At 40.3% G+C, this 16272-nt stretch overlaps 1 protein-coding gene across 2 annotated transcripts in view; it reads left to right on the top strand.

Annotated features, from left to right (window-relative positions):
* Nucleotides 1-16272, top strand: part of LRRC70 (leucine rich repeat containing 70) — a 90192-nt gene that overhangs the window by 59994 nt on the left and 13926 nt on the right. The window contains exons 4-5 of one of the 2 annotated variants that reach the window (XM_085631623.1): nucleotides 498-1949; nucleotides 4861-4939. In XM_085631623.1, the coding sequence (XP_085487749.1) occupies nucleotides 515-1949; nucleotides 4861-4939 (1514 nt within the window). In that variant the 5' untranslated portion in view covers nucleotides 498-514. Of the gene's footprint in view, nucleotides 1-497; nucleotides 5119-16272 lie in introns of those variants that run through there. The other variant, XM_085631612.1, reaches the window with a different exon arrangement.

The following is a 16272-nucleotide window of genomic DNA, read 5'->3' as shown; positions in this document are numbered from 1 at the left end:
GGAATGCCAGAAGATTGCTTTCCTTCTTAAGTGTCAGAGGAAGAGAGTTTGACAGGCTAGCAGTGCCTGCCACAAAACTCCCCCCCGCCCAGAGGCCTCCTGTTACCGAAGTCTCAGGGATATCAAATACTTCACCTGCATCTTGCTTCCAGCACCTGGGCTCCTTTGATGTGAGTCCTGCTCTGCCAAGTGGTGCCAAATCCAGTCCTAGGCCCTTGGAAGTGAGTGTTTGGTGTTGCGACCCAAGAAACCAACACATCAACTCCAAAAGGTCGATTGTAACAAAAAAGTTGATAAAACCATGCAACATTATGATCTGGTAACAAAAGTCACAGAGGTATAAAAAAAATGCTGATGTAGTTACTAAGCACTGAATAATTACATATATTTTCAAAGACAAATGTGCTTTCTATTTAATAACAATAATGTATTTCATGTTCTTCTTTGAATATTTGGAATTTTATGTATTTGACTATTTGTATTGTATTTCCTAAAAGTCAGGTCACAAGCAAACATGGATATCAAAGAGAGAGCAATGGATGGACTTCTAGACTCTGTGTGCCGTGTCCGAAGGCTTCTTCCTTGTTTCTTGCTCTTGTTAATCCCAAAGGAATTATGTGGTTGCCCTTCAGTTTGTCAGCTCTGCACTGGAAAACAAGCCACCTGCCGCAGTGTGGGTCTGACCGCTGTTCCGAAGACTTTTCCCATAAGCACAAAACTTTTATACCTGAGTGGGAATAATATATCTGAAGTAAATCTGAACGAATTTAGAAACCTTCAGCAACTTGCAGTACTCTATATGGACAATGTTGGCCTTTGTGATGTGCATCCAAAGGCATTTTGCACTTTGAAGAGCCTATATTATTTACATCTGAATAATAACCACATTAAATATTTGAACCCAGGGAGCTTTGATGGGCTTTACAACTTGAACTACCTTTATATGCAGTATAATCACATTTCTGTCCTTCCTAGGAGACTGTTTTTCAACCTTGTTGCTGTCCGATACTTAAGTCTACAAGGAAATCATCTCACGGCTCTTGGCGCTAGAACCTTCTTTGGGATGACAAGTCTTCATACACTTAATCTAGCCAACAACAAGATTTCAAGGATATCCAACGCAGCATTTTACCGTCTTTTGAAACTCGAACAGCTACACCTTGAATGCAACAACTTGACTCTTATCCCATCAAATACCTTTAAAAGTCTAAAAATCCTGAAACGGTTCTTTGTGTCAAATAACCCTATTGAATCGATTCATCCCATGGCATTTAAAGGGTTGGATGGGCTTCAGTACCTCTTCTTGGAGAAAGCAAAGATAAAACAAATCAGCAATAATGCCTTTGTTGGGCTAAATAACCTTAACCATTTAGTTTTGAGCAATAATGAGTTGGACATAATTTCGTCAAAGATGTTTCGATTTATGCATCAGCTAAGGTACCTACAGTTGGACAGGAACAAAATAGTTAGCATTGAAGAAAGTGCATTCGAAAACGTAGGAGCCTTTCTAAAAGTCCTGAATTTAGCACATAATAATCTCACAGATCTGAAACCTAGAGCGCTCCAACCACTGGTTGCATTATCCTTGCTGCAGGCGAGTTATAATCCCTGGGTTTGTGACTGCAGTTTGTTCGGTCTGTACAGATGGCTCCGATCCTCCTCAATAACAGTTAGAATTTATTGCCAAAATCCTCCAAATCTTTGTGGGAGACCATTAAGAAACATTAAAAGGGCAGAGTTTGGGGAGTGCAGTTCAGCAACTTCTGAACCAAGTGAAGATCTTGAATCCAGCAGTGTTATTACATCGACAGTAATGGCTTGGTTTGATTTTCAGATGTCCAAATCATCCAGCCACCAGCCGACGGAAGGGAACGTGATGCCAAACATCCCTCTCACACTGCAAACCCCAACATCACTTGGAAATCATCATCTTTCCAACAACTACAAAGGTATCCATTCAATGGAGTCTAGAACTGCAACATCGGTGCACATCCCTGCACGTGTCGCTCCGGCTAACTTTACCAGCGAAGCAAAGAGTCCTTTCCCTCAAGAGGATGCTCCGGTGTCTCTGAAGTCTGGGCAAATTTGCCAAGAACTGTTTGATAAGCTAAATCAGGCGTTTGACATTTTGTTAGGGATTGTAGTTGTTGCTTGTGTTGTCATTATGGGTCTCAGCATTAAAGTTGTCCAGTATCGGCAAAAACTTAAAAAATTAGAAAATTCAGGGGATAATATATTAGAGTACTATAGTTGTTATCACTCTGCTCGATATAATGTGTCCACTCCGGTTCAGCTCTCCGCGCAGAACTTGGTAAGAAATCGAGGTTCAGACCAAATCAGGCTGATAAAACCAACCCTGCCTGAAAGTCAGGCACAGGTTATACTGTTTGAACATTCGGTCCTGTGACTGTTTCAAAAGACCACACTGGTATTTGTATTTAATACAGACACTGAATGAAACGCAGGTTGCGTTATAAGTTTAAATGCCAAAGTACTGATATATATTTCTGATTCTAAATCTAACAATATTTTGTGATATTATGAGAGCTGTTTTAGGCACAGACCGTCGAGCAGAGAAAAGTATGCCTGTAGCTATGCACTCAAGAGTTTTACCACCAACTGTTTTATAACTAACCCTAGGCGGTGAACTCTGCTCCGGTCGCAGACTTTGCGGAGATTTCTGCACTTTGCGTTATGCGGAGCTCGCAGAGTCCTGAAAATCTCCGATCTGCGCAGCGAAGCAGAGATTTTTTCCTTGCTCCTGATCTTCAACATCAAGTTCACAAGTGTGAGAGAGGGAAATCAACCTACTGGCAAGATTTCTCAATGCGGGCAGTTGTATTTCTCAATGTGAGTGGCTGCGTATGACCGCGACTTCTCGCACTGTCCCTTTGCGTTGAGAAAGCTGCCGCTCGAGTACAAAAATCTACTCGAGCAGCAGAAAGGAAGCAGCACCCACCTGCGCCCGCTTGTGCTGTGCATGGTTCCGTTCACGATAATTTCACAGCGCGTACAAACAACCGGCGCTGAAAATTACAGCAAACAGCATTTTTGTAATGCATTCCGCCACTTGTGGTGCTCTGCGTAGCACGGCAGAGGTTTTTTGGCACTTCATGGAGGAACTCCGCGAACTCCCCCCAGACTTATTTATAATACAAGTAACCTTTAATATGACTTTTAAGTATGTGACATTATGTTGAGAAATCCTAATCTGATTGTTATTGTAATGGTGGGTTAGACACTTTTCTGCTGCAAGTCTTTGACATCTATTGATAGATAAAGTATGATAAGAGGGCTAAGGGGCTCATTTAAAGCAGGGCTGTAGTAGGACACCCCTGGTGAGCGTCACAACACCATTAGGATTGGAATTGTGGGGCTTCTCTGAAGGCATCTAAGATGGATCTATCTTTTTACATCTATCTTAAGAAGTAACATTCATGGACACTAGTCTGCCATGGCAAACCTACTGACAGAGTTTTTATTCCATGAAATGACTCCCTCCTTGGGTGCAGAAGCTAACTCAGGGAAGAATCGACATCCAACCAGGACCAGGTGCTAGAGTTTAAATTGGGTGGCATGTTTGTAGCTAAGGAGGTGTATGTGTTATCTCCACTGCACCCATACATTAGCCAGCCCACGTAACTCTTACTGAGGCTCTAAATGAGTGTGTAGATGTGAGCATACAAACCCAGTAGGATGAACATTCATACTTAAGATGTACGCTGTGTTCAATGTAATCTTTATATACATTTCTCCAGTGTCCATTGTGTGTCAAGCACAGCTATTGACAGAGACTTACTTTGATACATGCCGAATTATATTTTTAGTGCTAAATATGTATGAAACATTTGTGTACATAATAATAAGGATTAATAAGACATATTAACTAATTCCTGTCGCTAATTAAGATGTGTTTTGCTAATGATCACTAGCAGTGACTTAAATATAATTCTTTAAAAAGAAGGCAGGAATTGGAAGTAAGGATAGAGTGTTTGATTTATTTATTCGGAAATAAATATAAAAACAGCATGTCTTTCTACAGACGTCACTATATTAGAAATATAATTGCATTTGCATTTGGTACCGTTTGTGAATGTCCCAAATAATTCTAAGCACTGGAACTGAAAGGTTATCGTAAGAGCATGTAGAGGTATAAATACAACTATAAATACAGGTAAATGGCCATACTCAAGGAAAGGGATGCTAGCGCTCCTCAGCCGCAAAAAGGCTCCAAGGAGCGACACAGAAAATCGAATTTTAGAGAATTCTAGAATGGCAAAAGGAGTCCCGCATATTCTCTCAGCATTGGTTACTATATTAGTGAGCTATGGACAGAACATTTCAGAAAAACTATTCTTAGAAAGAACAGACTGGAAAATGAAATCAGTTGGCACAGAGAATTGAGATACTGTTGTGTCCTTGCACTCGATTATTTCATCTTTATTTCGTATTCCTAAACTAAGGTCAGCTGTTCTCCCGCAAGCTTGAATCGAGGGCAGACTCAGTGGAGATTTAATCATGAGGACGAACAAAAGAATGCTTCTGCGAGTGCCCTGAGTACGTTTATAGACAATAGGATAGTTATGCTGTGTTGCTTTTATTAAAGAACCAGTGGTTGAATTACACACTAATTGCCTAATGAGCAGTGTCTAGAAAGGCTCCTCGCGCTGCAATGAAAGGTGTCACAATAATACTACAGCCGAGAAACTGTTTAAAGTTGTAATTAAAAATGAATATTTAACTTAGCGTGTTGCTGATAATGCAGAAGTGTCTGGAAAATGCTCTTGTATGATGTTTAGAGAATGCTGATTATTACTACATTTTCTGGATATGTTACCACCTACTACCCTGCTCCCACAGGCAGCATCCGCGGATCTGGCTGGGCACATGAAGACATTCACCTGATCACGAAAGAAGAAATGGCAGATTCACCCGTCAGGTTAAGCGGATTCAATGTTAAACATTCTGTTGGATGTTATATTTTTACACTCATCGTCGTTTTTCTTTTATTTTCCCCTTTTGGACACGTCTCATTTGATCTTTATTGGTTACTGCTAACTTTTTTATTGAATTCAAAACACAAAACTGCGATTAAAGAGGTCTTACATGTCTGGAAAATTTTTGATGAAACGCTGTATAGTATGTGTTAATTGTGAGAAATGTGTTTAAGGTTAAGTATTGAGCTTTTATCATCTATGTCAATCACTGTTAACATTATATAAAAAATAACAGCTGCTTTAACAATAGATGGCTAATTTGTTTTAACATATTCGCTGTGTGATCTAAACACAAACACATTCACTGGTATTTGAATTGACTGTTAGAGTAATACATGAAGATGCCAAATGGTGATACTTTCCACTAATTGAAAATAAACCTACAAATAAATGCAAAGCAATTATCTAAAAGGCATTCTCAGAACCACCTAATGGTGTTTCTTAAACTTCTGAGACGTCACACCATTTTAAACAAGCATTGGTATAGCCAATAGGTCTCGCTTTTGGGACTTTACAAGTATTTAGTTATGCAGCACAATATCCTTGGTGCAACAACATCAACTGTTGCATGGCTAAACACTTATAAGGTCCCAGAGGCGAGACCTATTGGCTATGCCAATGCTTGTTGTATTAAGTTCTCTTCCTTGTGTTCTGCTTCACACCCTCAATACCTCTCCCTCATTCCTCGAAGTTAGGGGCATATCAGCAACAACCGGTGATAATTATCGCTCAGCACTCTTAGCGTGAGGATAATTATCGCCGGGTAGCGTGAATTTTTTTCGCTGAGATAGCGTGCTATTAGCAACGCTTATCTCCTCAGCGATAAAAATCCTCACGCTAACTGCCTAATGTGAGATTATCGCTGGAAACCCAGCGATAATCTCACGCAATGTGGCGTTAGCTTGCTGATAGGGACTCACAAACTTAGCCATGATATCCACCTTCCATAGGATATCATGGCTAAGTCAGTCCTGAAGCAGGCGTAAGGAAAGTAGCGATAACAGGGGTTATCGCTACTTTTCCTGACGCTATGCTTCATAGCGTGGGGCTTGATGATAGGAGAAATGTCGCTTAGCGACATTTCTCCTGTCATGTCAGATCAGGAATGCCCACTTTGCATCTCATTAGAGATGCAAAGCTGGGCTTTAGGAATCCCGACGCTAATGCAAGGTTTCACGCGTTAGCATGGCCTTGCTAATTAGGCGATAAAATTATTGTCGCTTTTCGGCCAAAAAGGCCGCAAAAGCGGCGATCATTTTTTATTGCCACCTTGTAAATATGCCCTTAAGAGCGCTGAGCGATAATTATCGCCGGTTGTTGCTGATATGCCCCTTAGTTCGATGATGGAATGAAGTTTCGAATAGAGAACTCGACAAAATAAATTGGGAACCAACATATGTTGCCCAGACCAACCTTTTTTTAAACTCAGATTTCTGTTCAAAAGAAAGGACAAGCTAACTGGCTGCAGACTGGGTCTGTGTAAACAATGCGCTCTGGTGGTTTGTGACGAAACCTGAGGTAAACATTCCAGTCCGCCTGTTAATTACTGCGAGGCGAGCAGCTGAGGAGCCGAACTGGTACATGCCTGGGCACGGCCAACCCACAAGAGGAGAGGGTGCATGTGGGGCATGAGTGGCTTCTCTGCTACCAATGTGGAGAGTGTTATGCTGAGGCCTGGTGGCACAATGGACTCGCAGTGTGGCCTGGCTCCGTTGAGAGCTTGCTATCGCACTGTGGTGCCAAACAAGTCGTCGGAGGAGGGTGAAGCACTGGCTTGCCAACTAAAGCGAATCTGGGACAGGGCGCCCGCTTCTACCAAAGTGAAAGCGGGTACGGCGCGAGATAACATATGGCCCCTGCGTGGCCTGTGGATGCTGAGGGGGTAGGGGCGGGGGGGGTGCGGCTGAGAGCACACAGAGCGATTCCCTTGCCGGAGCGAGCAGGGGCACCATCCAAAGCTCGCTCCCGCAAGGAAATTGCCAGACGTGCACGTGTTGGCATTGAATGCAATGCAACATGTGCACGTTTTTCGCCAAAAAAGCAAATCGATGGCAAGAGGTCCCCTATGCAGCACTTGCGCGCTGCGTAGGCTCGACCTAAAAAGCACTTCGGCAAAGTCTAACTGATAAGCACCAAACTTTCTATCTACAAAATATGTCCATTTAAGTTTCATTTTATAAAGTTGCATTTGGCTTGTTTAATAGAGAAAGCTGTGGGACATGCCACATTTTGCAATTGAAACACAAGTGGGAAACCTTGTAAAATGAGAATGAAATGGCATTTAGGGGTATCAATGAAATACCGAACTAAGACAAAACCTTGCACACTGTTTATTGGTCTGCAGTTATAAGGCCGTGCCTGATTTGTTTCCCACTCAGTGAAAAAAACCTTTTCACATGTTTTCTGGTATTTTAACAAAAAATATTACTGACATCCACGTTTATCAAGAATTGTCATCAACAATTTAACAAAATTATAGAACTCCCACTTGCACAATACTACTGAATCATACACACTCTAGAAAAGATTTCTGCAATGAATTGCATCTTTTTCGGTAAACATCCAAATTACTAAGATATCCAACCAGCCAACTGAGTTACAACACATCAACACACAGTCTGGTGGTTTAGAAAGTCTTGTATCACCTTCACTAGGATGCAAACATAATAAATATGCAGCTGGTAGAGTAAAAGACTGTACTCTTTGTATGATATTATTTCATGTGGGGTGTCCTTATAATTATGGCCAGTCCGCATAATCTGTAGAATAGTTGTAAATAATACTGTACTAAATCTTCCCAATGTATACTTTATCATCTCCATAAATAATGAGACATTAATAGCCTTTCTTGGATCAATTCACAATTTTCTTTCTTGGAAGATATCCACCAGATACATCGTTTCATTCATTACTGTTCCAAATATTGGATGAAGGACTTTGTGATATATTATAATAGAGGATGGGGCAGTGTAAAGTATATAGATAAAAATATATTGGGGCATATGTACAAGCCCCTATCGCCACCACAATGTCACTTTTACGGACGTTGTGGTGGCGATAGGAGCTGCGCCTTGTGTACAAGGCAGCGTTAAGCCACGTAATGTGGCTCAACGCTGCCTTGTACATTAGGCACTCTTTCACGCTATGGTTAGCGGGAAAGGGGCGTGCAGTGGGTGTTGTGGTGGGCATTCAACTGCAACACCCATTGTATTTGACGCTGCCCCCTGTGTACAAGGGTGGCCCACACCAAAATTAAGACCAGGTAAACCCTTGTTTTAAGCATGCAAAATGAGGAGAAATGCATTATTTCTCCTCATTTTTGCATTTGCCATATGTGCTACCTCATGCAGCACACATGGAGAAAGCAAAATGCCATTGTTTGTTTGTTTACAAGAAAGTGTCCCTTCCTGTACATAAACAAACCTTTAAAAACAATGCAATTTTGTCACTTTCATGTGTGCTGCATGAAGCAGCATGCATGAAAGTGACAGAATTGCATTTTAGGATTGTTTATGTGGAAGAAGGGACACACAATCCTCCCCTGCACGCAGACACCCTTGCACTCTAGTGCAAGGGTGCCTGCGTTGGCGCTAAGTTGCTAAACTTTGCACAATCGCAGGGGGAAACGCCAGGCTGCACCACATTCTTGTAAATATGGTGCAGCCTTGCGTTTCAGAAGTGGCGGAGAGTGTCGTTAGGCCAAGGAGACTAACGACACGCTCCACCACTTCCTTGTACATATCCGCAATTGTGTATAAGCAGCATCATGGAGTAGCTCAAGAAGACAGCCTGCTCAGAGCATCTCATGTCACTATTAGCTGGGGTACTGGGCACTCAGATTGACCAAACACCAAGGTCCCCAGGTCATGCTGAACGTGCAATCTGGAATGTGGATACTGTGCCCATTAGGTAGCAAGCACATTGGACACTGTATACCATTCCAAAACCATAGAAATTCACTGAAAAAGATAGTGAAGGAATTTCATGATTGACTGCCGCAACTGAAGCCTTTAAAAAAAGCATATTCCTCATTTATGTTTAGCAACATAACATAATATAACCCCATTCACTGCTCATGACTCTACCTGACAAAATAAATGCTATAACAAAGCATATAATCAATTATATCTTAAATGAGACTGTCAGTAGCAGGATGGATGGCATCACTGAAGGGACATATAATTGTGCTTTCCACATCTTCATACCTATTACAGTGAAGGAGACTGCACCAGAACGATTCTTTGATAAGTTTATTCATCTAACTATCTTCACAGGATAAGTAACAATACTAGTGCAGCTGGGACAATGAAGAGCTTCTACCTTCCAGTTTCTTCAAATGTTCCTTTTCAAAGCACTTCGGCCCAAGTTCTAATTTGTTACATCCTTAATTTCTTTTTTTTTTTTTAAGTTTGATTTTATTGAGAAAAAACAAGAAAAATAACAGCGATAAAATAAAAATAACAATTCCTATAAGGCATGAAAATGAAAGACTAGAGAAAAAATACAGAAGGATATGAACAATGAAGCTGTACGGAAGAGAAACATATATCATATATAACACAAAAAGGAAAAAGGGGACAAGTGGGACAAATCAGGAAATAATTAATAAGTAATGCACATCAGTCAAAAATTACAGGCAGGTACTTGGGACTATTTACAATGTACGCATAACAAGAGTGAAGCCAAAATATGATAATAAACATTCATTAGTAAAGAACCAACTAATTATTCGAAAGAGAGAAGGCGAGGGTAGAAAATTAAGGTGGCTTACGTACATCATCTGATACATTTTTAGAGGCAACAGTTAAAGGGGCAGTGGAGGATAAATAAGTGGTTAAGGGAAGCCATAGAAGATCTCTTTTGATTGCTAGAGACATTGGTGAGACATAATTTGCATCTAGTTGATGGTGAAAACAAATAGCATTCCACCAAGCTCTAAAAGTAACTGAGTTGGCTTGCTTCCAGTTTGAAGTTATTAAATGGAAGGCGATAGCCAATAGAAAATCTAAAAGTTTAAAACTAATTGGTGTTTGAGGCTATTGGGGAGAAAGTGTACTTAGGAAAATATTTGTGAGTGAAAAATGGACCTAACTTTAAAAATAATCGGAATTTGGGACCAAACTGATTGCCAAAATTAAAAAATGGGAGGACATTCAAACAACATGTGTTTTAAGTCATCTGTAGGACAGGGACAGGACCAGCAGGTAGGGGACATTTCTGATGAAAAAGAGGTCAATGATACTGGGGAATACAAAACACGATGAAAAATGAAAAAAAGGGTTTGTGTGGTATTAGCAGCCTAAGAGGTTTTATGAAGTTTGGACCAAAATTTAGCCCACATAGTAATTGACCATTCCTGTGACAAATCCTTTCCCCATGCCAGTTCAGTTTTTGATTTTAGTCTATCTGGAGGAAATTGTAAGGTTTTGTAAATACTGGATGCTGACGGGGAATTTCCTAATATTGAGGATACGTCTCTATAGGTTGTAGGGAAATCAGTATTGTTTGGTACATTATGAAGGAATTGGGAGAGAGAAGGGTAGAGAAGATTTTATTGCGCTCTAGAGGATGAAGGTAGCGAGATTCGAGATTGGAGATCAGAAAAAGTAAGGGGTTAAGTGTCTGATATAAGCTGAGAGATCCATTTTAAACCTCTAGAGTGCCAGGTTTTCCAGTTTATGGAACGATTGCGGATCCGTAATGATTTATTATGCCAAATAGGTTGTTGGTGAAGAGAGCTATTAGAGGGATACAATGAGGATAATAAAGGAGTCAAAAGTTTACGTGAGTGGGAAATAATAAGAGAACGTTCTGAAGTAATGTTAGTAGTAAATGATAAAAATTATTGAAAAGTCAAAGGTGCAATAAGAAATCTTTAACCAGAGAGGAGGGCATATAGGAAGGTCCGTAGTTATCCACCGAGCAGTCTGTTTTAGTGAAAAAGCAGAGTGGTAAGCCTTAAAATCGGGAAAACAAAGTCCCCTGTTAGGTCTATCCTTCTTTAAAGTGGACAAGGCTACACAAGATAATTTGTCTTTCCATAGGAATTTTGTCAGAGTGGAATCAATCCTCTTAGAATAATAATCAGTGATGTGAATAGAAATCATAGAAATAGTATAAAGAATGAGTGGGGAGAGCATCATCTTAATTGAATTTAAACGACCCTATAAGGACAGAAAAAGGGGATGCCAACGAATAATAGAATCATTTAGTTTTTTAGTAATATAGTCAAAATTTCACTTTAATGTTTCAGGAAGTAAAGGCGCAAACCACAAGCCCAGATACTTAATTTTAATAGGTTGCCATGAGTACCCGGTATGTTTGAATGAATGTTTCTGACATAAGATAGATAGGTAATATTTTGCATTTATCTGCATTTAGGCGATAGCCTGAAAGTTGAGAGAAAGAGTCCACCTGCTGAAGAAAGGAAGAAAGAGAAGTTTCTGGGTTGGAGCAGTATAGAAGATATCATCAGCATAAACTGACATTTTAACCTAATGAGGGCCAAAATGAAACCCAGAAATACTATCATCCTGCCTAACTTTAGCTAAAAAAGGTTCCAAAGCTATTACAAATAATAAGGGGGATAAGCCTTACACCTCTTTACCGTTCACAAATATTGAAGCATGAGGACCAGAATACAGTAAAGAAACTAAAGCCATTAATTTATGAGAAAAACCCGCCCATTTTTAAAGCATGAAGCATAAAATCCCAGCTAATCCTGTCAAATGCTTTTTCCGCATCTAAGCCGATGGCGTCGATAGGATGATCCAAGGAAGAAGCTTTGCCTAGAACATTAAAAAATACCAGAGAGTTATCAGAAGCAAGCCTCCCTTTAATGAAACCTTACTGTTCAGGACCAATAAGATCGGGTAGGATTAGATCGATATAAAATGCTAAAAATTTTGCAAAAATCTTATAGTCCATGTTGACTAACGAAATAGGTCAGTAGCTCTTACAGAGGGAATGATCTTTGTCATCCTTAGGGATTAAGCAAATCAATTTTTCCTGAAACGTGCCTTCAGAAGAACCATTATCAGAAAAAGATTAGAATAAAAGTAAGAGATTAGGTAAAAGAATTTTCTCGAAATGATTATAAAATTCAATAATAATTTTATCTAGACCAGGTGCTTTTCCACGTATCAACACTGAAATATCATGGGATATATCAGCCAAATAAATATCAGTATCCAGAGACTCAAAATCAATGTGGCTAGTTGGAGGAGAGGGAATGGAACTAAAATAAGAAAGAAGATCACAGTAAAAGAACGTACAGAAGCCTATAGGGAAGAAAGAATTATCGTTCTTTTACTGGGCCATTGAAGAGGCCATAGATGGTGATTTCAGATTAGCCAAACAGTTGTGGGGAGAATCTATCCCGGAGATAGACGGGGCAGACCTGTGGCAAACTTCTTTTAACACCTTGTTTACAGTTGTAAAGCCAGCCCAGTTCAGAAGAAATCACTATTTCACCACACATAGGGCCTACCTATCTCCGGCGACACTTTCTAAAATGACCAAGGGCCCCCCTGTTAGTTGTAAAAAGTGTGATATGGAAAATGCCCCAGACACACATATGTTTTGGGCCTGCGCAGCCATCTCTGAATTTTGGGAGATAGTCGGGAACAGTCTAACGAACATGCTGGGATGCCCAGTACAAATATCCCTTAGACTCATCATTTTTGGCATATTAAGTGAAATCACCGGGCTCGAGCAGAGGCTTTTTATTGTATGGCATTCTGCTGGCTAGACGGGAAGTATGTAAGAGATGAGTTGAGGCCTTACCCCCACACACTCAGATTGGTTATCCTCCTTGTATAAAACTTCTAAGACTGATTTGGCTAGATTGAAAAATAGTAGTAAGAGAGTCACCTGGGATTGCCTGAAGAATTGGACTCCAGTCTTAATAGCTATAAACTGTTCTGTTTTAACAAGATCAGCCACATAATTCTTGATCCTTTGATTAAGCCTCATGGGAAGCTCTCAGACTGTGCAGGGTCTCGCTGTGTCTTCTTGGTCCCCAGTTTCGATCTTGGGTGGGCCTTTAGTAACAGTCACCGGTTTTAAGTAATCAGAAGAGCAAGGCCATCCTCTCCTCGACAACGAGAGGTCAGCAACAGGAAGGAGGTTGGTCTGCTACTGGTAGGCGGGTGACAGAGATGCAGGGTTTTTACCTCGAAGTGGCGACCTCCTAATTTTCCTAGTTGTCGGGGGTTGAAGGCCAATGAGGAAAGAAAAAAAAAAAGAAAGAAGATCACAGTGGGTTGGTATAGATTCAAGAGTGTAAAGAGATTTATAAAAAGAAAGAAATTCATTCAAATATCATTATCCTTAATAATAGATACGTCAGCAGAACTTTGTAGAGATTCTATTCTCGTTTGTTCCCTCTTTATTTTTAAATAATTGGCCAATAATTTCCCCATTTTATTCTGACCTCCATAGTAGCAGGAACTACTTTTCAAGAGATAATTGGAAGCAGGATCCATAGATAATTTATTAAAAGTAAGTTTAGCATCAATAAGGTTTTTCAAAGAAGACTCATTATTAGAATTGTAATACGTATAATCTAATTGTTTAATTTTATTAAGTAACTAAGAGGATTGGGCTTCTAAAGATTTTTTCTTTTGAGAGACATAATTTATAATGAAACCTTGGGCTGCTGCTTTAAAGGAGTCCCACACATAACAAAGGGGGATTCTGGGGAAGTATTTATAGTGAAAAACTCAGAGGCAAAGGAATTGAATTTTTGACAGAAATTTGGGTCGAGGAGTAGGGCATTGTTAAAACCCCATCTACCTGTATGAGGAGAAAAAGGGATGAGATCAACATCGACAAGGACAGGAGCATGGTCAGAGATTAGGATTGAACCAATTTCAGACTGAATGGAAAGTTGGGCCAGAGATTTGCTGAGGAAAAGGTAATCAATACGGGATTGAGAGTGATGTGTGGCTGAATAAAAATGATATTCTCTAAGGTCAGGGTGACAAAGTCGCCAAATGTCGACTTGTGCTTTGCGTCGCACAGTGGAAGTAAATTTGGAGGGGAAAATCTTAAATCTAGAGTGCCTATCTAGAATGGGATCAAGAATTTGATTGCAATCCCCACCAAATATAATGTAATCATCATTAACCCCTTCAGCGCGGCGCGGATTTCCGCGCCACGCTGAAGGTTCCGTGCGCGGGCGGGGCCATGACGGAACGGTTCCGTCATAAGCACAGCCCAACCGACGTGCATGACAGAACCGTTCCGTCATGCGCGTCGAACGGGTTAAATGTAAGTAATTTATCAGAAACAGTAGTTCAAATAACCTTATCGACCGAAGTTGGGCCGTACACATTAAAGATAGCTAAAGGAATCCTAACAATAAGCAGTTTAACAATAATTCAACAGCCCTCATTATCAGCTTCCTGGTGGACAACTGAAACGTGCAGTTTTTTATGACATAAAATCAAAACTCCGTTTTATTTACCTAAAGCAGGAGAATGGAACACGTGTCCCACCCAGCATCTTTTCAACTTGGAAGCTTCATCAGTAGAAATATGAGATTCAACCCTTTGATGTTCCAGGAGGTAACCCGGAATGTGATTGAATAAGAAAAGTATGAACAACCAGTATGCTTACACAAGAGAGGAGTACATTTGAAACAGAGAAATATAAAAAAATATGTTGAGAAGAATAAAGCGATTGTGTTAAAAATAAAGACTGAAGAGAAGAGGAAAAGAAACAGGAAAAATAAAGGTGAGAAAGGAAGAATAAAGAAGGAATCACACAAGAGAAAACGAGTAGAAAAGGGAGTAGATAAAGAACAAAGAGACAGTACAAGTCAAACAAATGATGACTGAAAAACATACCTACAGATACAAGACGAAAATGGGAGTGACTACACCAGAAGATGACGACGACAGCACGAAGCATCACCAGACTCCCGAGGGACCATAGAAAATACTTCAACAAATATGGAGACGAAATGAGTGACGGATTTGTAGGAACATAACACCTATACAGGGAGGAGAGAAGGAGAAAAACAGTTATACGAATAAACCATTATGCTAGGGAAGTGACAAAGTAAACAACATAAAGACTGCAAGAAAGAACATTATACATGAAATACTAGCAGAACAACACTCATTGCAAGACCGAATGATAGAAACAACTACATAGGGCAAGAGACAAATAGTAATCATTTAGAATGAGAAGAGTCCATGCCATCCTCTCCATGTTGACATAGGAATTGTAGAGCCGTGGGATCCTCAAAAGTTGTAGTCCTGTCTTTGTAGGTGACCTTAAAGATGCATGGATGAAGAAGTCCGAATCTAGCGTTAATAGCGCAAAGTTGTGGACGCAGACCAAGGAATTCTTTCCGCCGCTCGGCCGTAGTTTTAGCTACATCCTGAGAAAAAAACAGGCGGTGACCTTCACAAAAAATGTGCTTTTTGGATTTGACGGCAGCTAGAACTTGTAAAAGGTCTGTGTATTGTAAAAATAGCATTATGACCCTATGGGGTTTCCTAGAGATTTTAGGACCTAGCCTATGAGCTTTTTGAATGTTAAGAGGAGGAGAGGCAGTTAAGTCCAAAAGCTTAAGAAAAAATGATTGGAAAAACATTGTTGGGTTGGAACCTTCAATATTTTCAGGAAGACCATACATTCTGAGGTTGTTTTTTGGTGTTCAAGGTCTTCAGCTTGCTTTTTAAATGTTGACACCTCAGACTCTAGAGAAGAAATGGGAGAGCAAGAAACCTGAAGAGATTCTGTTCTTTGTTCTACGATGAGTACTCGAGAATCCAGTGTTGGCCATTTGTAGTGCAAAAATTGTAGAGTTTTGTTAGTCTCCTTCATGAAGGGCTTCAAAGCACGAATTTCTTTCAGGATTAAGTCTATGGAGGATGAAGAGGAACTCACTAGAGAAAGAGGGTCTTTTTTTGGCCGTTTAGTAGAAATCGCAGGTAATTTGCTCGGCAACTGCGATTTTGGAATGGCACCTGGCGGATTGTCAGACTTCTGAGGAGAAGAGTCTGCCGTTTTGTTAAAATTGGAGTCTGAATCCGAACACACAGCGATTCTAGAGGCGGTAGTAAGCTTAAGGTTCCTCAGTCTTCCCATATAGGGATGAGGGACTTAGTAAGGAAGTAAAATTGTGGACTTAATAGCAGCCTCTTGAAAAAGAAGGTTTTTGGCACGAGTAAATAAATAGGAGAGATGTTTAAAAAACGAAGGAAGCATACACTCGTGCAAAGCACTGCAGCACAGAGCCAGGGCTGTCAGAATGAAAAAG

The sequence above is a fragment of the Triturus cristatus genome, chromosome 2_1 (assembly GCF_964204655.1).
Source record: "Triturus cristatus chromosome 2_1, aTriCri1.1, whole genome shotgun sequence".
NCBI lineage: Eukaryota > Metazoa > Chordata > Amphibia > Caudata > Salamandridae > Triturus > Triturus cristatus.
This window is presented reverse-complemented; position numbering and strand designations above follow the sequence as displayed.